General features: G+C 47.4%; 1 protein-coding gene across 2 annotated transcripts; it reads left to right on the top strand.

The window, feature by feature from the left end:
* The first annotated feature begins 951 nt into the window (after nt 1-951).
* EXOSC10 (exosome component 10) lies at nt 952-21718 on the top strand. 2 transcript variants are annotated; one of them, XM_032642167.1, is made up of 25 exons: nt 952-1094; nt 3354-3490; nt 4244-4367; nt 5418-5522; nt 5812-5977; nt 6127-6241; nt 7303-7378; nt 7590-7700; nt 7906-8049; nt 8556-8746; nt 9783-9939; nt 10078-10226; nt 10391-10441; nt 11094-11205; nt 13126-13176; nt 13339-13417; nt 13510-13619; nt 15804-15899; nt 16244-16318; nt 17480-17567; nt 18656-18729; nt 19249-19420; nt 20191-20252; nt 20686-20906; nt 21541-21718. In XM_032642167.1, the coding sequence occupies exons 1-25, from the start codon at nt 984-986 to the stop codon at nt 21569-21571; spliced, it is 2808 nt and encodes a 935-aa protein (XP_032498058.1). In that variant the 5' UTR covers nt 952-983; the 3' UTR covers nt 21572-21718. The 2 variants fall into 2 exon arrangements, with proteins under 2 accessions (XP_032498058.1, XP_032498063.1); XM_032642172.1 differs by having other exon boundaries at nt 20830-20906; nt 21541-21676.

The raw sequence follows: 21718 nt of genomic DNA, 5'->3' as shown, positions 1-21718 counted from the left end.
ATTAGTTGTAAAAATGAACTAGGCTAGCCTAGGCCTTTGTTCGGCCAGGGTACCTGTGTACCTGAGGTACACAAATGGGGGGCAGGGAGAATGAAAAACAAGCATTCTGTTAATAAGATATTCTGATTAACAGCTAACATGGGAATTCCCTGCAGTCAAGTGGTTAGGACTCCAGCGCTTTCACTGCTGGGGCCCGGGTTCAGTCCCTGGTTGGGGAACTAAGATCCTAACAGCCGTGAGGGGCAGCCAAAAAAAAAAGATAACAGCTAACATTTACTAAGCCAAACAAATTGTATCAAGGGTGTGCCACTCCTGATCTTAGGAAAGAGGACACACCATACCGGGTTTCCCAAATCCACCCCTGAGTTGCCCAATACTGCCAACCTCCTAACAAGAGCTCTTCCAGGCATTCATGTAAGAAATGTTTGAGTTCACACTAAGTGCCTTAAGACGTGGATGGGGAGGAACCTTTGATTGGAGGCGTTCCAGAGAACTGGAGGTAACTACAGTAGGAACATATAGACGCCTTTTCCAATAGTTTACCTATAAAGGGCAAGAGGAATGTTACAGTGGCTGGAAGGAAGTGTGGGGTGGAGTGTTGTTTTCTAGCTTGTCTTTTATTTGGGAGAGATGCCAGAATACTTGTAGTTTGTTAGGGATGAACCAGCAGCGAGGGAAAAGATAGATGACGCCAGAGAAGGGATAACTGCAGGAGTCAAATCAAGTGAGTGAGGGGGGCACGGAACCAGAGCCTGGGAGGAGCAGGCTTTAAATATAAGAATAATTGGGTCCTCCAGGTCTTACCGTAAGTCACTGGGTTGCTGTCATGAAATAATACGAGGTTAAAGAAAAACGTCAAATTCCCTGGGTGGCGTACTCAGCTGATACCGCCCCAACTCAAGAACAGCCTTCGCACATGCGCAGTGCGTGCACGTCGCGTTGGCTGAGGCACTCTCGCGAGAAAAGCCGTGCAAGCCAGAAAAATGGCGCTTCCCAGTCCCCGAGAGTCTAAGGCCCAGTCGGCGACAAGCGATACCAAGTCTGACGGGGAGATGGTGCTGCCCGGCTTCCCCGATGCAGACAGCTTCGTGAAGGTGAGTTCGTGAGGCCTCGGGGGCACAGGGAGCCGCCCGCGGCTGACCGGAAGCAGGCGCGGACCCTCTCGGAGGCCGCCCACGCGGCCGCGTGCATGCTGCAGCGGAGCCTCGGGCGGGGGTCTAGGGGCCGCTCCCCGCTCCGGGCACAGTTTTCATCCTCCGGGGATGGGGCCTCGCACGCTGACACCCGGGGACGCCACACTCCCCAGGGTCCTTGATCTCCCGTTTGAGCCCATGTAGTCCCGAGTATGGAGAACCGTCTCCGCCTCGTGGGAAGGGCTTTCTGGTCACCCTGATGTCCCCAGCCTTCGCGACCCCGACCCCGCCCAGGTCTGAGCCACCCGACCAACTCTCCAGAGAGACTTGGCTGCTTTACGCCTCCCGCGGCCGGGATGGCCCTTCTTCCCTCTCCTGAGGGCCAATCCTACATAATCCCAAACCCTGGGTTTAATGTCACCTGTTACAGCTGCCACCGAGTGTCCCTCCTGGAGGTGCCATTGAACATTTATCAATGCCTCCTCGAAGGAACATAGAGTTCATTTAGATTATTTGTCTATTGGTGCTTAAATATGAACAAACAAACCTGGGATTAAACACCTCATGCATAGCTCTTCCAAGACCATGAAACTAAAATAGTTTGTAAGTTAGCACTACAGATCCTCCAAAACTCCACTCACATTATATCTAATTTATCATTAGCAGATGTTGTTATTAATTCATTTATTTGGTTCTGAATAGTTCCTGGGCCACTAGCCATGGTCCTGATTGGGTGGCTCAGTGCTACCATGTACCCCACCATGATTCAAGTTCCCATCTTTCTCTCTCTCTCTTTTTTTTTCTTGGAAAACATTTATTACACAACTCACAGTAATGTCAGTTGGCCTTGATATGACCAACTGTCATTTACCTATGACAGCCACTTAAGGTTTTTTCTCATTATCACACAACAGTTAAAATAGAGACCTGCTTGGCACTAACTGAGCCATAAACACTAGTCCAGTTGTGGATAGTAGCCATTCTAAATTGCTCATCCAAAAGATCTAGAATATTCTTATACTGTCTTTTTTTTTTTTTGCTGCACCATATGGCTCATGCCGCACCACGTGGCTCGTGCCCCTTGCAGTGGAAGTGTAGAGTCTTAACCACTGGACCGCCAGGGAAGTCCCTTATACTTTTATTTATTTATTTATTTATTTTATTTTTGACTGCGTTGGGTCTTCATTGCTGCACGCGGGCTTTCTCTAGTTGCGGTGAGCGCGGGCTGCTCTTAGTTGCGGTGCGCGGGCTTCTCGTTGCAGTGGCTTCTCTTGTTGTGGAGCATGGGCTCTGGGCGCAGGGGCTTCAGTGGTTGTGGCACGCAGGCTCTAGAGCATAGGCTCAGTAGTTGTGGCGCACGGGCTTAGTTGCTCCGCGGCATGTGGGATCTTCCCGGACCGGGGCACGAACCCATGTCCCCTGCATTGGCAGGCGGACTCTCAACCACTGCGCTACCAGGGAAGCCCTTTTTTTTTTTTTCTTTTAATAATGAGAGATTACATCTATTTATTTATTTACTTTTTTGGCTGCCTTGGGTCTTCGTTGCTGCACACAGGCTTTCTCTAGTTGCGGTGAGCGGGGGCTACTCTTTGTTGTGGTGTGCGGGCTTCTCATTGCAGTGGCCTCTCTTGTTGCGGAGCGTGGGCTCTAGGCACACAGGCTTCAGTAGTTGTGGCACGCGGGCTCAGTAGTTGTGGCTTGTGGGCTCTAGAGCGCAGGCTCAGTAGTTGTGGCACACAGGCTTAGTTGCTCCACGGCATGTGGGATCTTGCCGGACCAGGGCTTGAACCCGTGTCCCCTGCATCGGCAGGCAGATGCTTAACCACTGCGCCACCAGGGAAGTCCCCCTTATGCCTATTTTTCAAAGGCGGAAACTAAGGTTCAAATAAATAAAGTAACTTGCCCAAGGTCACAGTCAATAGGTAGTAGAGCCAAGACTCAAACCCAGGCTGTTTTGAATATTAGTCATATTATATATGTATTTGTTCTTTCTCTCCCTACTCTCCCAAGAATGTAAGCTCCAAAACGTGGTTTCATGTTCACTGTTGTATCATAAGGGCTTGGTGTAAAATCGGCAGTAAATGAATATTTGTTGGATGCATGAAGGTCTTCATCGTCTAGCACAATTCATTATATATAGTAGATCTTGAAAAGAAAATGAGTTGCTGAATGAATGGTGATCCGTGTCTAAAACATGCTTGTTTTTCTGGTTTTTGACAGTTTGCTCTTGGGGCAGTGGTGGCAGTCACCAAGGCATCTGGGGGCCTACCACAGTTTGGTGATGAGTATGATTTTTACCGAAGTTTTCCTGGCTTCCAGGCATTTTGTGAAACACAGGGAGACAGGTTGCTTCAGTGGTAAGTACTGTATATTGGTTTCTCATGTTGAAAGAAAAGACTTTAAAGAAGTAGATGATTTTTCCTGAAATTTGTTTTTTTCTTACCATAATTTTCTGTGCTTTAGAGCTATAAAATGTAAAAATGAGACAGTGGGAAATATTAATTAGGGGAATGTTACTTGGTAAATTTTGAGTTTTACTTTTAAAATATATATATTGACTATTGCAGCTATAGACAATGAATCTTTTTTAATTAATATGGGACTTGAAAACCTAGATCCAAGATTCTCTCACACAACTTGGAAAGTCACAAGTATTAGCTTTCTTTTTCTTTTTTTTTAATCTATTTTCTTTTTTAGTAATAGCTTTCTAATAAGTGTATTAGGACAGGCATTACACAAACATTGATTTTGTTTAACTGTTGCATGACAGAATTAGAGAATCTGTTTTAGATTTCACGTTAAAACGATGAATGCAGAGTATATTATTTACATAGTGTTATATATATATTTTTTTAGAATTTAAAGGAAGCTTTGGGATAGTTTCTTCCACCCCCTCAAATAATAGATGAGAAAAATAAGTCTTAGTGAGATTCAGTGAGTTGCCCAGTGCCATACAACTAGCAGTGTTTTTTGCTAAAGGGTGCAGGTTTTATTAGTTTGATCAAAAAGTATTGGGAATAGTCTAAGCCAAGCCTTGGGAGCTTTCTCCTAGATTGTAAACAAATGAATAAAAGTATACAAGCTGATTTTGGTTTTCCTGTCCTTTCTAGCATGAGTAGGGTAATGCAGTACCATGGATGTCGCAGCAACATTAAGGATCAGAATAAAGTGACTGAGCTGGAGGACAAGTTTGATTTGCTAGTTGATGCCAATGATGTTATTCTGGAAAGAGTGGTGAGTATTTCACATTACTCTTAAGGTTACTAACAGATGAAGAGCTTTCGTATTATTAAATATGAAAAGAAACCCAAGCACCTTAGGAAATGAAAAGAAAGGAGGTTTAGCATTTCTGGCCTGTAATGACATTCCCTCCCTCTGCTAGTTGGCTTCTTTTTCCCAAAAATAACACAGTTGTCTTCGGATATATCACTTCAGAGTATCACTGCCCCGGGGGAAGGCTGTTTTTAAAGTGCCATATTAGTAATCTACCTTCCAGATTTGCGAATCCCATTTTGTTGCAAGAGAAGAGGCCTCTGGATACAGATCCCAAACAGAATTTAGTCTATTTTTACTATTATCCACAGTCTGCTAAACACCCTGACTTGCATAATTGGAGGGAGATGTGAATCATTTGATCTAGCTGACTGTCTATTTACACCTAATACTACAGCATAACATTCTTTACAGAAATACACACAGATTGTCCAAAACACATCTAACTCTCAGCCATGTGACTGTCCTGCAGATATTTAAATCATGCTCTCCTGTCCCTTGAAGTCATCTCTTCCATGGTCTAAATGCCCACAGGTCTTTCAGTGGTTTCTCATACTTTATGATTTCAAGTCCTGGCATTTATCAGCTGGGTGCACCTCTGTTAATGGTGCCCAAACTCAGATTCCACATCTTTATAAAGTAGATCAGGACACACTTCATTCCCACTCTAAATACCGTACCTCTATGTTTAATACAGTCTAGGGTCTTTTTAATTATTTTAGTGGGCCACATCATACTGTTGAATCACTTTTGAACTTTCAGCCCAATTCAGAACTGTAAAGAGACTTGATCAAGGGTAGGGAGTGCCTGACAACAGCCCTCTCGTTGAGCAAATAATGCTTCATTTATTTGCGATTGATGACTCTCTAATCACCTCTCCTACAGTGATCCACCCTTATAAGTGTGTACTCTCGCACATAATTCTCTGAATGTATTTCGTAAAAATTTTAGGTAATTAGCTCTGTTAACCCTGAAAGGAAGATACTAAATTAATATCTCTTTTACTCTTAGGGCATTTTACTGGATGAAGCATCAGGTGTGAATAAGAATCAACAACCTGTCCTCCCTGCAGGATTGCAGGTCCCTAAAACCATAGTGTCCAGCTGGAACCGGAAGGTGAGGGCTGCTCTTCAGGTGAACTAGAGCTTTCAGTGTCAGCTTTGCAGTAGGGCCCTTGCCCATTCTGATTTGCATTTCTGTTTTAACTTATTGGACACAGAACTGGCCACTGCCTAAGTTGTTCTCATAAATAGACACAACCTAATTACACCCTCTCGTCTAACCTCCCAGTCTCACACACACATACATGCTTAAATGAGTGGTCTTTGGAAGGCATAAATTGGAATTTAGTTTTCTAATTCATCACGTTGCCGTGTTATAAAGTATTTATATTTGTTGATCATAGGCAGGAGAATATAGCAAAAAAACAAAATGTGAAACATTCCGGCTGCTTCATGCAAAAAACATCATCCGGCCTCAGCTTAAATTCCGAGAGAAGATTGACAATTCCAACACGCCATTTCTTCCTAAAATCTTCATCAAGCCCAATGCTCAGAAACCCCTCCCTCAGGGTAAGTAGTGCCAGCTCTGCCCAACAAAAACGAATCAAGGGGAAAAGGTATCCCTCCCACCTTCCTTTCTTCAAATTCAGAGGGAGCCAGTTAGCCCTCCATAACTAGACAAGATGTGAATGTGTCTTTGTCGCTGCTTGGGTCTCCAGCACTCTCTAAAGAAAGGCGGGAGTGCCCACAGGACCGACCAGAGGACTTGGATGTCCCCCCTGCCCTGGCAGATTTCATCCACCAGCAGAGAACCCAGCAGGTGGAGCAGGACATGTAAGTGTTTGCCTGTCTGAATGTCCTGCCGTGGCCCTCATCCTCGTGCCGCGTTTTCACTCTGTGTCACTTCTGTAACGTGTGAATGAGAACAGAATCTGAGGAGTCCTTATCCTGACGTGCATCTTATCGATTAAACCTCCTGCTTGTGTTCGCAGAGGGCCTCGCACAAGCACCGTCTCACGTAGCCCTCACGCAGTCCTGAGAGCTGCCAGTTGCTCTTGTCCCCATTGGACAGATGAGAAAACAAAATTAGGGATGCTAACTTCCCACATAACTAGAACTTTAAGCCCAAGTTTTCTTAAAATTGTCCTTCCTTTGTACCACTCTGCCTTTCTTGTTAGGTGTGGACGCAAACAAGAAGGCAATGTTCACCAATAAATTCAGTACAGAAAAGACATTTCTCACTGGCAGGATAAGCATCTTGGAAAAACTTTGCTTAAAACAGACAAGAGGACTTTGATTTCAGTTCAAAGAAAAACGGTGATGAAAACTTCGTCAGTGTTGGTCTTTTTCTCACACGCAGCCAGAGTGTCTGAGCGTTTGCGCCTCAGCCCCAGCTCTGCACTGTGAGGCCACTAGCTGAGTGCTAGAGAAATAAAGGTAATGAAAGGCAGCCCTGCCCTCAAGGAACTGAGAGACTTAGGATTTTTATGCAAGTATCTGATAGAGGAACTGAAAAAAATACATCATTTGGTATATGACCAACTGAGGTATTGACCACTCTCTCTCACCTCACAGATTCGTTATTCCAAACCACAAGGAGTTACATATTTCACCTTTCTATATCATCCACAACAGCAGACATACAGTGTTTGGCAAATTAGTGCTCAAATCTGTATAAATGAATCGATTTTCAATTATCATACTTTAAGGGTGAACAGGTTTCGCCCAATTTTTTTTTTTGATGCACTTAATCGTTGTTGAAACAATGATGCTTTTAAAAATATTTTCACAATGGTCTTTTCTTGTTTGTTTTTACGAATTGGATTAAAGCAGTTGTTCTTCCTTGAATCATGGAATTAATCAAAAAGATTTTTCTTTTTGTTTTCTTGATTCAGGTTTGCACATCCTTATCAGTACGAACTAGATCACTTCACTCCACCAGACTCAGTCCTTCAAAAGCCAGAGCCTCAGGTAAGTGCCCAGCCTTAGCTGATGGATGGTACCCAAGTAGCCCAGGAAGAATCAAATACATAGCTTACTGGATGTAATTTTGGCTTTCCTTAAATATTTTTAAAGTAGAAGGTTATGACTTTGGATTATTTCGTGAACTCTTAATTTTGGTACTTTCATGAAAGATGATTCTTAACAGTCTTCTCTTTCTGCCCGTACTTCTGTGATGCAGTTATACAGACCTGTAGGAGAGACACCCTGCCACTTCGTGTCCTCGCTGGATGAACTAGTGGAACTCAATGAAAAGCTCCTGAAGTGTCAAGAATTTGCTGTAGACTTGGAGGTAACTCGTTAATGACCTGGAATGAAATTTTTACATTTCCTGTGAGTTGACCTACTCACGAAATACAGAATTAATACTAATTTAAATCTACTTTTTGGTAAAAATTAATTATATTACTCTGCTTTATGACTGACTTCCAAATCAGTAAAGGTAAGCCTGGTAAAATCTTTTTTCTCCTGTTCTCCCTTCTTACTGTGTGTTTTAGCACCACTCTTACCGGAGCTTCCTAGGGCTCACCTGCCTGATGCAGATTTCCACCCGGACAGAAGACTTCATCGTTGACACCCTGGAGCTTCGCAGTGACATGTACATTCTCAATGAGAGCCTCACAGACCCGGCTATTGTTAAGGTCAGCCAGCCTTTTCCCACTCTTGCACGTGAGTGCAAGATTTAGGTGCTTTTCAGTTTACTGTTTTCATCATTTCAACGTAGACCCAATAAAGTTGAGAGAAATAACAGTAACTTCACACTAGGGTACCACATGCTAAACTGCTTTTGTTTCTAAACCCCTGTTAGAAGAGCTAAGGCTTAGCTCGTTACCACCCAGAAAAGTGTTAAATCACTTTGATGAGTACTGCAGTGAGCCCATGCTCTCAAGATTGTTTGGACTTAAGGACGACCCTTGACGTTAGCAGAGCAGGTTTCTTAGAATCACCAGCTGTTAGCGGTTACAAGTATGCAATTAGGAGTGTAGAAGGCTGTGGCCCAAATTAAAAGAGGCATTTAAAACTGAACCCATCTTAATCTTTATCCTGGCTTCTAATTCCAGTGTTCTAATAACCTAGGGGCAGAGTTCATTTCAGAGTATAAGTGGCCTTGTGCCACTGTACTGCCTGACTACGGTTTTGTTTTCAGGTCTTCCACGGTGCCGATTCAGACATAGAATGGCTACAGAAGGACTTTGGGTTGTACGTGGTGAACATGTTTGATACCCATCAGGCAGCACGCCTTCTTAACCTGGGCAGGCACTCCCTCGACCATCTGCTGAAGCTCTACTGCAACGTGGAATCAAACAAGCAGTATCAGCTGGCCGATTGGAGAATACGGTTAGTTTGTTCTTGACCAGGAAATGGGGATGGCGGAGGAAGGCCTCGGCGTTCATTAACTCCCACTCCTGGAGACCTTTGTGCAGGCTGTAACACCATTTGAATCTTCAGTTGAATGTCCTTGGGCTTTTCTCCAGTTGTTTTCGTTGCATAAGGACAACTGGAAGTTTTAGAATAACAATGAAGTTTATGTTGGGCTGATTATGTTACATAGAGGGGAATGTTAGTAAATTTCAGTTTAGTTCTGTAATGTGAAGAATTTTAAAATTTTTAAATGGATTGGTTAAAAAAATGCTTCCTATTTGAAAAAGCTGGGAATTACTATCTTAGGTAAACAAATAGTGTGTTATGCTTCATGGAAATAGTAGTTGAAAGAGCCACACCATGTCAGCATTTGTCAATGCCAGTCTCTTGTTTGTAACTCACATCTCCCAGGTAGGGATGCTTGTGTATGTGTGAGATGGTCTCCCATAGGTGTGAGAGGATTCTAAGGTACAGCGCTGACTTAGCTTATAGTCAGTGTCTACTATAGTCAAAGGCTGTAACAGAGTCTTGGCCATACTTTGTGGGATTCTTGCTCACCTTGGTCATTTTCAGATGGCCGGCTTCCTCCCTGAGGTTGCAACTGTTGTATGGAGAAGCACCAAGCTTTTCTCCACTTCTCCACTTCCATGCCAGAATTTCTAAAGAGAATCTAGTGAAGTCCAAATGTAAGATGAAAATGATAAAATCTAAAAACCATTACCTATTATTTAACCCATGCCACGTGCCATACACTGGGCTAAGATTCAAACTCAGGACGGCAGGGCCCTTATTTTTAACCACATCCTTGCCCTGCCGCCCTTTCTACCCAGCTGTGAAAAGAGTGGCTTGTCATATGAAGACGCAGGAGATGCTGGTAGAACTGTAGTATTGGCCGGGAGAGAATCTTTGATATCAGAAGGAACCAAAAATGTCTTAGCTCCAGCAGCGTAGACAAGTTGAATTGCCGTCCAGGGGGAAAGGTGTGAAACGATGTTCTCTGTTGCACCTCTAGACCTCTGCCTGAGGAAATGCTCAACTATGCCCGAGACGACACTCATTACTTGCTTTACATCTATGATAAGATGAGGCTGGAGCTGTGGGAGCGTGGCAACGAGCAGCCCACGCAGCTGCAGGTGGAGTGGCAGCGGAGCCGTGACATCTGCCTCAAGGTAAAGCCCGACACCCGGGTTCTGCTCAGGTCCCACTTGTTCTTTGCTTTGCATTCATGAAAAGAGCCCAGTGTCTTGAAGAGCCCAGGGCACAATATTGATTCCCACTGATCTTGAATATTCGATAATATTTTGCAGAAATTCATCAAACCTATCTTCACGGATGAATCTTACCTGGAACTGTATAGAAAGCAAAAGAAACATCTCAACACACAGCAACTAACGGCCTTTCAGCTGCTGTTTGCCTGGAGGGATAAAACAGCTCGCAGGGAAGATGAAAGTTATGGGTAAGAGACTACAGATTCTTTTAATCTTGCCAGGTCTGGTAACAAGGAAATAATGGACTTTTTTTCCTTTTTGCTATGAAAGTTGGTTGTTTTCCCAGCGTTATAGCATATAGTGGAACTTGTTGGCTGAATTTAATGTGATCCTGTTGTGTGTTTTATTCCAGATATGTCCTGCCAAACCATATGATGCTAAAGATAGCTGAGGAACTGCCCAAGTGAGTGAGACCTGATTAATATGCTCGTGGACTTTCTCAGTAGAGAAGAGTTGTCCTTCACAGTCCAGCTTCCCTGATTGTTATTGCCTCGAGGCTGTTTACTCAGAGAAGACTAGTGCTCAAGGAAGTTAGCACCAAGGAATGCAGAGTCTCTGCCCTTGGGCTGCCATTTAGGCAGTAAAACTTCTGAACTGGAACTGTTTCAGTGGATATGCCTTATACTGAGTCCCATGTAAGTCTCTGAGCCTATAGCGTCCACTTACAAGGAAGGAAAATGTCTGTACCTTCTTCCAAATCAAGCTATCTTATGATTTTAGACGTTTTATGATGTTAATTGAAGTATAAGCAGAGAATCAAAGTTCATAATCTTCTATCACCTCCTTGCAGAATCGCAGTACAGCAGAGCTGCGGCCCTTTTTCCAAGCTCTCCCGGTTAGCAGGAGGCAGCTGTAAGAGGCTTTCTGCTCAAGGCTCAGTGCAGCAGGGAGCACGTCTAGGAGCAGCTGGCTGGGCTGCCTGGACGTGACGGTGTTTCCTTGGTGTCCACCTGAGCTTTCCGTGCTCTGGCTTTATCTGGTTATTGTCCTTTCCTGGAGCCTTTGAGGGCTGTGTTCCTAGGCGATGAGTTGAGTGTGTTCTCGCTTGCCTTCAGGGAACCTCAGGGCATCATAGCCTGCTGTAACCCTGTGCCACCTCTTGTACGGCAGCAGATCAATGAAATGCATCTTTTAATTCAGCAGGCGCGAGAGATGCCCCTGCTCAAGGTAAGAAAGCTTTTCTGCTAAACGTTCCCAACCCAGCAGGTTCTCATCCCTGTCTGCCAGTGTCTTACTCCTTATGGTGTCCCATGGACTTGAGCTGGTCTCCATTCTAAAAAAATCCTGAAGACGTAATAGGATTTAGGAAATCCAGTGGGTGTATCTTTATGATAATCAAAAGCTAAAACTCGTCCTTTTTTTCATGACCTTATCTTTGATCATCCAACGAGTCAGTGATGTCTAATGATGTCTGATGGGCTGGTTAGCTGTTGTTCAGAGGCAGTTAACCCGGCGGGATAAAATGGAGTGGGGATCTCAGCACAGGGAGCTCGTTTTGGAAAACGGGCAGTGGTCCGGAGTGAAGTGATAGTGCCCTGATGAGTGTGTTGGTCACAGAAATGGAAAGCAAAGGACGGGTACAAGAACTACCTTCAGAAGAAAAGATTGATGGGACTTAATAACAGATGGAGACAACAGCTGCCATCTCTTTTTTTCATTTTTTTGGCTGTACCGTGTGGCTTGTGGGATCTTAGCTCCCAGACTGGGGATCAAACCTGGGCCCTCAGCAGTAAGAGTGCCGAGTCCTAACCATGGGACCGCCAGGGAATTCCCTGCCATTTTTTTTTTTTTTTTTTGCAGTACACGGGCCTCTCACTGTTGTGGCCTCTCCCGTTGTGGAGCACAGGCTATGGACACACAGGCTCAGCGGCCATGGCTCACAGGCCTAGCCACTCCGTGGCATGTGGGATCTTCCCGAACCGGGGCACAAACCTGTGTTCCCTGCATTGGCAGGTGGACTCTCAACCACTGTGCCACCAGGGAAGCCCTTCCCTGCCATTTCTTTTGGAGCACGATGCTAAGTGCTTTAGAGGTATTCCCCGACTGGCAAGTGGATTTGAAAATAACGGAGATGGAGTCAAGGGCAGTTCACTCCACATATAAAGCCGAGGTGATGGGAAACATGAGAACCTTGGATAGAAGAGGGGAATTTGGAAAGAGCTAACTGTGAAGGAGATGCTAAAGTTTAGGAAAACTTAGATGAAAGCAGGGTCCCCAGCCCATAATCCAGATCCATACATCTACGTCTATGTGCAACGCATGGGCACGCACACGCCAGCACGCCTCTGCTCTTGTGTGGATAATGCAAGATGTCAGGTAAATTTGCATATTTTTTTGGTTCTTTTTTGTTTTTGTTTTTGTTTTTGTTTTTTTGTTTTCGCGGTACACGTGCCTCTCACTGCTGTGGCCTCTCCCACTGCGGAGCACAGGATCCGCACGCACAGGCTCAGCGGCCATGGCTCACGGGCCCAGCCGCTCCGCGGCATGTGGGATCCTCCCGGACCGGGGCACGAACCCTCGTCCCCTGCATCAGCAGGCGGACTCTCAACCACTGTGTCACCAGGGAAGCCCTGCATGTTTTGATTTGTGTTTTATTGGGACAGTTTTTCATGTTTTGTCTAAGTAGTGTCAGTATGTGGTAAATCATGTTTACAATTTTTTGAAAGATTATTGATTCCAGAAGACTTAAAATCAGCCCCTTTGAAAAGGTGAAAAAGAAGAGAATCTGAGGATAAACACATTTACTGTCTTCAGGTTAAAATTTCTTTCTTGGCTCTATACTTCTTCCAAGTAAAGAGAGAAACGCTGGTGACAAGAGAAGAATCTCTATCAAGCTCTTTGGAATCCTTCCACATTGTGCCTTGTTATGATAAAAGGTTTTATTCTTTCATCCAACAAATAATTATTGAGCACTAAGTAATTATAGTGCCAGGCACTGGAAGGGATGAAGGGATGAGAGAAAATCTCTGGGCTCTTGAGAAAAACACCGTCTAGTGAACGGACCCTTCTGCGCTGAGGGGGAAAAAAATGTGTGTATCATCAAATTTAGGGAACTTTTCTCAAATTCTCTTTGTTTTTACTTTTCAGTCTGAAGTTGCAGCTGGAGTGAGGAAGGACGGGCCACCGCCCAACCCTGAGGTACCGGGATGTGTTTATTGTTGCTTCTTTGGGGGAGATATCAGTCAAAGCCAGCGCAGACCCAACCTCCCTGACAGACACCAGGGCCTGACACCTCGGGCAGAAGGCTGCCCCCTGCTTGCAGGTTGTTCGTGTCAGCCTGGTGCTTTCTTTTTGTTGCAGAGATTGGAGAATGCTCTCTTCGGCCCCCACGACTGCTCCCACGCCCCGTCAGACGGCTGTCCTCTCATTGCAACCAATGGTAATGAAGAGCCCTCTGGATATCCTGGACAGCTGGGGCTGCCTGGTGTGCCATCCCACAGGCTTCGACCGTGCTGACTTCCCTCCCTGTAGGGCCTGTGCCGGTGCAGAAGCAGGAGGGCCTCCCCACTGCCCGAGAAGAAGAGGAGGCCCTGCCGGACTCTGGATGCCTTATCGCTACCGCTGTCATCACGTTATTTAACGTGAGTAACATCTTCGGGGAGGGGAGACAGACCGGGGGGATGTACTGGGTTTATCACACAGGCCGTCTGCCTGCAGTGTCGTGGCCACCTCTGAGCCGAACACCAGAAGTAGAAGCCAGCAGTGGTGGGAGTGGGCGTGGAGGCCATCAGCCAGATGGTGTTTGCTGCCCTGACGAGGAGGTCTGTGAGAGGTGGCAGAGGATTCTCTGTGCGCTCTGCGTGAGGAGATCCTCAAGGGAGGGTTGACATCTTGATACTCACCAACGGCCCCCCAGGGAAGCGGGTGTGGGCTCCAGGGACGCATAAGCAGGGACTTTTCCCGAACATCCACGGTCAAGGGACAGTTCACCCTGATTCCCAGAAGGGATGGAGTGATGTCTCCGATGAAGAGTGTGTGCTGTGTATACCTTGACAGCCTGACAGCCGCCAGCACCACCTATATGTGCTTTGGATGAAAAAGAGAAGATTTAAAGAGCCTTTCTCCAGTCTGGCTCGTTAGAGGAAGTGAGCTGCAGGGAATCAGGCACTAGGAAGTGGGTAGGAGCTTGTTCCCCATCCCAGAGAGAGGCTGAGTCCTGGTAGGTAGTGACTCCATCCAGTGTGGAGTCCCAGTGTGGCCTGCCTGAGCCCAGCCATGTTCCTGGAATCGGGCTGGGATGCGACAGAGCTTATCCCGGTCTATCCCACCCAGCACGCTTCTCCTTTCCGCCAGTGACTTGAGCTGCAGGTTCTTTGCACAAGGAAGACCAAGGTGCATTTGTTGGTCAGGATGGACAGATACTGAAATGACCAGGGACAAAAGGAAGACGCACAGATAAAATTCTGAGTACAGCAAGCAATAGATGTGGTAGAAAGGAAAAACTGTAATTTCTAGAAAGAAGGAACTGAGAAAGAGAAGCAAGAATACTGTCTATATGGAAAAAGACAAGTGTCAAGCTTAGCAGATGTTCAGATGGTGAAGAAGCTGGTGGTCCAGTAGGTTACGGGATCACCGTTCACAGCTATTCCACCACACTCGGATGCTGGGCCAAAGCCAGGGAGGTGAAGTACCGCCTGCAAGATGTACCACCCGGGAGTGAGCTTTCCTTTTCACTTAATTACATACATTTAGTCTTGCTTCATGTGAGAAGAAGTCTAGGAGCTTTAGTTGACCGCACAGAATTCATTGAGCCACAAAGTGATTAGGCAGCTAAAGATGTGAGCGTGAACTTGCGGCTGTGTGGACGTGTAAGTGCTGTGCCTGGTCTAAAGGATGCTGGATCCCCTCGTGCCCTGTGTGGCAGGGAGCCTAACTACAGAAAAAGCCAAAGGATAGCACATGCTGATGAACCCAGGTGGAAGCAACATTCTGTTACATAATTTCATTGGTTACCTATAAAGGTGTATGATTTTAAATTTCAGGTGATTTCAGGTTACAACCCCACATTTTAGAGCCAGCCAGACCTGGGTTTAAATCCTTGTTCTGCACCTATTAGCTGCAAGGCTCTGGAAGACTTTCTTAACTTCTCCCAGCCTCACTTTCCTCATCTGTAAGATGGTGAGAATAATGCCACATAGCTCATAGGTTGTAAGGACATGGTGAGAATTCACTGATTCAATAGATATGTATTAAACACCCTACTGTGTGCTATTACAGGTTATCACAGTGCCTTATACATAGGGGAGGCTTTAAAAAAATAGTCGTTAATATTGTAAATCAACTATACTTAAATTTTAAAAATTTAAATTAAAAGTTTGTTTTTTGGGTTTTTCTTTGGGTTTTTTGGGGGGCTGTTTCTGTTTTTTGTTTGGTTTTGTTTTCATTTTCATTTTTTTTGCTTTGTTTTTGTTTTTGTTTTTTTTGCAGCTTACTCTTAGTTCCCCAACCAGGAATTGAACCTGGGCCACTGCAGTGAAAGCACCAAGTCCTAACCACTGGACTGCCAGGGAACTCCCAAAAAAGTTTTAAATAAAATAATAAATTTAAGTTATTCCCTGGTGGTCCAGTAGTTAGGGCTCCGTGCTTCCACTGCAGGGGCCACGGGTTTGATCCCTCATTGGGGAACTAAAATCCCCGTATGCGGCATGGCGTGAACGAATGAATGAATGTCAACCGTTAGTATCATTACTGTTGCTGTTGTTCCTCTTGCTTGTATCTTAATGTCACAGGATGATTACACGAGTGATCATTTTCTGTCCCTGCAGGAACCTAGTGCTGAGGAAAATGGAAAGGGTCCATTAACAGTTGCACAGAAAAAAGCCCAGAACATAATGGAGTCCTTTGAAAATCCATTTCGGATGGTAAGTAATGGTTGTGTATGTTAAGGGCTGACGGAAGAGGCAGAGCTTTCTGTAGCTGTAGGTGCCTTTTGCCTGGAAAAGAAGCTGAGAGTGTTCAGAGACTGGAAGCCTCAAAACTGTGAAGTCATCCCCGGCGGTGGGTTGAGACCTGGGGTCAGGTCTTTTGAGACAAAGCCAAAAAGAAGACCCCACTTGAGGGCCAGGCAGCTGCGGCCAGGCTGATGCTTTGCACTGAGGCCTCCTAAGATGGAACCAGCAAGAAAACTCCCATCTCAGCGCCACCGACCTCTGGGTCCGGATTCCATTTCTCAGCGGTTAACGTGACTGTGTCTCCATCTCTCCAGTTTCTGCCTTCACTAGAATCCCGGGCTCACGTTTCTCAGACAGCAAAGTTCGATCCATCTTCGAAAATCTATGAAGTAAGTGGATTTGTCACCCTTCTAAGAGTGACTTTCTAAGAAAAGGGGACTTCTTAATTTCTTAAACCAGGTTTCTGTTTTAAACAAGCCCATCTGTGAACCTCCCTGAAAGTGAATGCAAGAAGCACTTCATATGTAAGCATTGTTTCCAGAGAGAGCAGCCAGACTTTAATCAGATTTTCGAAAGCATTGGGGGACTTTTTAAGAAACAGATCTTTGGTTTTTGTTTTTTTAAATTGAAGTTTAATTTACTTGGTGTAAAGTACACAGATATGAAATGTACAGCTTGATGCGTTTTTATATATGAATATTACTTTAAGGTTCTTAAAGGTGACAGCTTAAATTTTAAAACACTCTGTTGTATATCGTGTGGTTTGTCTTTAGCAGCATTATGAGTAAGAATGAGAGCACATCTTCCCTGGGTCCCCATGAGACGTTCCTGGGAGCCCGCATGTTAATTGTCTGTTAAAAGCCCTCTTCCTCCCTGCAGAGAGTAGCGCTCTGGTCAGATAGGTGGCCTGCCTCCCTCTGCTCCCAGCACCACTCTTTCTTTAGGCAAGAGAATCAGGCCGACACCCTGATGGGCCTCCACCCTGTCACTGGTGGTTAGCCTGCTGCTGTTAGACGGGGAGTCAGGCAGGGTTTCCCCCACTGGTTGTGGTACACTCGGCAGCCATCCGTCCCTCACCGTGCTTGCTGGTTCCTGTCACCTAGATGCGTTCTAAGGCCGCAGCTACAGGTGGTGTCATAAAGAAGCACGTCAGACTTGCAGGAGTCCTGCCTTGAATCCCATCTCCGCCATTTATTAACCATGCCCCTTGGACAAGTTATGTAGCTTCTCCGAGACTGTTTCCTGTCCATAAAGCAGGGGTGATGTTAATGCCACTGTCCCGGGATCACAGAAGGGACTGAATGAGAGGGTGGATATGTGAGCATCCAGCCCCGTGCCTGGGATACAGCTGTACTTTGTCCTTCTTAATAAGTAGCTTATAAATAAAGCCAGCCTGAGGCTTTATTTTGTGTGTCATTAGATACGGAACTTATAACCTGGAGTGTATATAGCTACTAGGTTAGCATGCTCTGCCTCACCTCATTGAAAAAATAAAGCATTCCTAGGTGGCTGAGTTTGGAGTTTTTTTGTTTTGTTTGTTTTCATTATAGATCAGCAACCGTTGGAAGCTGGCAAGCCAGGTACAGGTACAAACAGAATCTAAAGGAACCGCCAAGAAGAAGGCGGCTGAGCACACAGGTAGCGCAGCATCTGCTTCTCAGAAACTCAGCGCATTCGTTAGAGAACAGCCCTTGCACGTCGTTCTGTCGATTTAACCGTACAGCAAAGCAGACCCAGCCCTGCCCTCCGCAGCCTCCGCCCTGCTGAGGGATGGCGGACAGTCAGCCGGTAGATGTGTGAGCTGTCAGGGCAGCGGGTACTTGCTCAGAGAGCGAGGTAGGAAGTGCTGGGGGATGGGCCTGAGGGGGCGCCGGGCTACTCCCCTACGGCAGTCAGTGAAGCAGTCAGTGAACGTGGCGTTGCGCAGAGACCTGCAGCGATCGGGGGGAGGGTACCGGACAGGAGGCCCAGCGAGGCCAAGGCCACAGCTCGCTGTGCTGCTCAGCGTGGCCAGGAGGCCCCGGGGATGAGGAAGGCGGGGAGGAGGGGAGGGCAGAGAGCAGGAGCCCGTTGTCAGGACTTTAATTCCAAGTGAGTTGGGAGCCTTGCGGGGTTCTGAGCAGAAGAGGGACATGCGCTGAATTAGGCTGTGGAGGCCTCCCCCTGGAAGCCGCGCAGAGGGCAGGGTAGGGAGTCCGGTCAGGAGGCAGGGCCGGAATGCAGGTGCAAGGGGACGCTGGCGTGGACGAGCTAGGGACAGAGCAGGTGGTGAGAAGTCAGAGCCTGGGTGTGGCCCGTAGTGAAGCCGACAGCGTGGGGTGAGGACTCAAGGGTGGTCCGTGGACTCGAGAGGTTTCGTCCTGAGGAGTGCCTGAGGAGGGGGGGCTGCCGTCGACAGTGAGGCTGAAGAGGGAGCCGGTTTGAGGCGGACGAGGTTTTGGTTCTGGTGCTTCACGTGTTACAGTTGAGATCCCGACGCAGCACCCTCCGAGGTGTCCCGTAGGCCAGTGCATGAGGGGCAGGTGTGGGTGTGGACTGAGACGGCGGGTGATGAGAAGAGCATCTGGGTGGGCCCGAGCCCCACGGCAGCCACCCTGTGGGGATTTGGGGAGGTGGGGTGGGACCAGCAAAGGGGGCTGAGGGGCAGGGAGGGCGCACGCAGCTGGGGCGACCGCTGTGGGCAGAGGAGGGCGGAGGCTGCACAGAGACGGTTCTCTCTCTTGCAGCCGCCCGGGACCAGGCCAAGGAGGAGTGCAGAGCAGCAGCGGAGCAGGCTGTGTCCGTCCGCCAGCAGGCTGCCGTACGTGCTGGCTTTTCTGCGTTTTCTGGTTGTGGTCAGGATTTTTCTCAAACATCAGGAGGGCTTACCCTCAGCTTTGGATTAAATGCTTGCTTCTTCCCAGTTCACGCTGGCTTGTCAAGTAGTGCTGCCTCGTGCCCCTTGAGAAAGTTGACGTTGTCATCCCTCGTCGATGTTCCTCCCTCCGCATTTGGGATAAACGTGCCCCTCACCTGTAGAAGTAGACAGGGCTTCAAGCCCGCACTGTGTCCCACTCCTCCTGGGAGCTGTTTCACTCCCCGGCACCCAAACATTCTAGAATGTTCAGCCCCGGCCTTTCGAAGTGGCCCGATGTCATTCTCCCTCTGGGAGCTCGTCTCGGTCCACCTGGCGGCAGCCGCGCCCAGACTGCCCGCCGGCGCTCCTCTCCCCATCACCGAATCAGTCGTTACAGCCCAGGAGGCGGTGGGTCCCTCGCGATGTGCTCTCTGCGGGGCACGCGGGGCATGCTGCTCTCTTACGGGTCTGTTCAATCCACAGCTAGAGAACGCTGCCAAGAAGAGGGAACGAACAACAAGTGACCCAGGGACGACAGAACAGAAACAAGACAAGAAACGACTCAAAATTTCCAAGAAGCTAAAAGACCCAGATCCACCAGAAAAAGATTTTACCCCATATGACTACAGCAAGTCGGATTTCAAGGCTTTTGCTGGTGAGGCCAGAACTGGTGCCCTGCAAGGACTACCTGCCATGTCACATGGGGTAAAGAAACAGCGGGCCTTCGGCGGAGCTTAAGCTCTGCCTGACACCTGGCACGAAGTAGGAGTTGTGAGGGCAAGACAAGTGGTGACCGGACAGAAACCCACCTCCCTCAGCCCCTGGGACTGACTTACAGGAGCCGCTCTGGTGGTTCAGCATGATGGTGTCTGTTCTAATCGTGGCTTCATCCTTCTTCACAAGAGCTTGTGTTTACACACACACACACACACACACACACACACACACACGAGATTTGGTTTGTTGAGAAAACCTGATGCCCAGGAGATGAAGCTCTGTGCTTCCTGAGCGGGTGAGAGTCTGTCTACTTTGAAGGGGCTGAGGCTGGCATTCCGGACTACAGAGCAGCCTCCTTGGCGACACAGCAGTCTTTTCTGCAGGAAAGTCACCTCTGGTCCCAGTTTACTGACAGTGGCTTCATCCTGCACAGAAACCAGATAGATTTCCTTGATGTAAAGTGGCCAGTGCTTTAGCCACCTGCCCCTGACCTAAGAATAGACCTGTGAGAAATGAGCCTTGTCTCCAGGCTGCCCTTAGCTACTGGGAACATGATCTGTGAAGTTACATCAGCCAGAAGTTTCTCTCGGTAAAGGGTAGTGGACTGACAGCCCACACTGCCTGAATGTGCCCCCGGCCTGGTAGTAAGTCTGTTGTGTGTATTCACTCACTCACACGATCACCGGCGTCTCTTCTCTTACCTTTCAGGAGACAGCAAATCCACACCTTCTTCCCAGTTTGACCCAAATAAGCAGCCACCGTCTGGCAAGGTAAGTAATAGACTGAGAACCCCAGCATGCTCCAGGTGCGTGTTTGTTGACCTCTTCCACTGCTTGGAAGACAGGTCCAGCTAGGAATCCTTTTTGCATATCTTTTCCCTCACCTCATTTCTTCCCAAGTACAGACAATACCCGTCAACTATTCTAGCAAGAAAAAAATGTTTTAAAGAGTCTATAGAAGTGGGTGTGTGGTTTTGAAGGGTGTTACTCTGTTTGCTGCCATGGGAATTACAGCCACAGGCCGAAACCCTCCCTGTGGCTGCTGGCACAGGCATGCCTTTGCCCCCCCAATCCACCGTGGGCGTTGCTTCCAGTCAGAGCAGAGGGTGGCTGGACGTCTGGCATGGGGTGCGGGGGGGTGGGCGAGGCCCACGTGGAGCCCTCCCGTTTCTTCAGTAGCTCATCTGTATGGCCTCGCCTTCAGAAACACCCAGAAATGTCCAGTTGCAAGAAAACCAAAGTCACACCAGTGGCGCTGGAGTCCTTGATGGGCCATCTGAGCTCAGGGGTGTTTTCCTGTGCGTCTTGCAGTCATGGTTGTCACTCAGCTTCAATGGCTTCTTTTCAGAAATGCACTGCAGCCAAAAAAATTAAACAGTCGATGGGAAACAAAAGCATGTCTTTTCCAACTGGAAAGTCAGACAGGTACGTGCCAGACGGCCGGTGTGGCCCGGGAAACCCGGTGAGCATCTCCGAGGCCTTAGGTGGAAACACTTTCAGAGGGTCTCTCCCAACCCGATCCCGCCCTTTGTCATTTGGAAAACTAGCTGGGAAAGGAGAGGTGATCGCTGGATGCCAGTCACAGCCACGGCCTCCCCGGGCTCCAGTCACCCTCAGCACTCTCCCGGTACCATACGGTTTCCCAGGGGCACCTCAGAGCAAATAGGTCTGAAGTTTGCCTAGATCAGCTTGTTTCTGAGGGATGAGAAAAACAGTCCGTAAGCAAATGTGGGTTGTCATTGTTCAGGAATATTTTAGTTAGAGGCGTGAAACCCTGATCCTTGAGGCAGACCCTGAGGTCAGAGGACTCGCCCCCAGGCTGTGGCCGTAACGGAGGGACCTGCCTGTAGATCTCGGTCAGCTCGGCCGTTCCGGCCCCGCTCTTGTCTGCTGGAGTTTCGGGGCACATTGCTGCCCTGCTCAGTCCTCGCAACCCCCAAACAGTCCGTTTTCCCTCCGTTCTGCATGATTAAGGTTCACAACATTTTATAAACTGGCTGAGAGCCGACGTTCAGCCAAACTGGAAGAAGTAACTCTCGTTTTCGTGCTGTCTCTACAGAGGTTTCAGGCACAATTGGCCAAAGAGATAGTGTTGGAAGAGACCCTTGGGATCCTCCCATGGACTGGAAGCACCAAATGGTGGTGCTGGTTTTGTACAGACTCATTTTTAAACCATTAAAAATAATTCTTACTGGAAGAAAGCTGGTTCCTGACTTTTCTTTTGCGGCCACCACGGC

Source organism: Phocoena sinus, chromosome 1 (genome assembly GCF_008692025.1).
Source record: "Phocoena sinus isolate mPhoSin1 chromosome 1, mPhoSin1.pri, whole genome shotgun sequence".
Classification (NCBI taxonomy): Eukaryota; Metazoa; Chordata; class Mammalia; order Artiodactyla; family Phocoenidae; genus Phocoena; species Phocoena sinus.
This window is presented reverse-complemented; position numbering and strand designations above follow the sequence as displayed.

Coding starts and splice junctions, on each gene's coding strand:
- EXOSC10 (XM_032642167.1), top strand. CDS start 984: ATGGCGCTTCCCAGTCCCCGAGAGTCTAAGGCCCAGTCGGCGACAAGC. Junction 5,978..6,126: donor TCAGAAACCCCTCCCTCAGG/GTAAGTAGTGCC, acceptor TTGGGTCTCCAG/CACTCTCTAAAGAAAGGCGG. Junction 10,442..11,093: donor ATAGCTGAGGAACTGCCCAA/GTGAGTGAGACC, acceptor GCTTGCCTTCAG/GGAACCTCAGGGCATCATAG.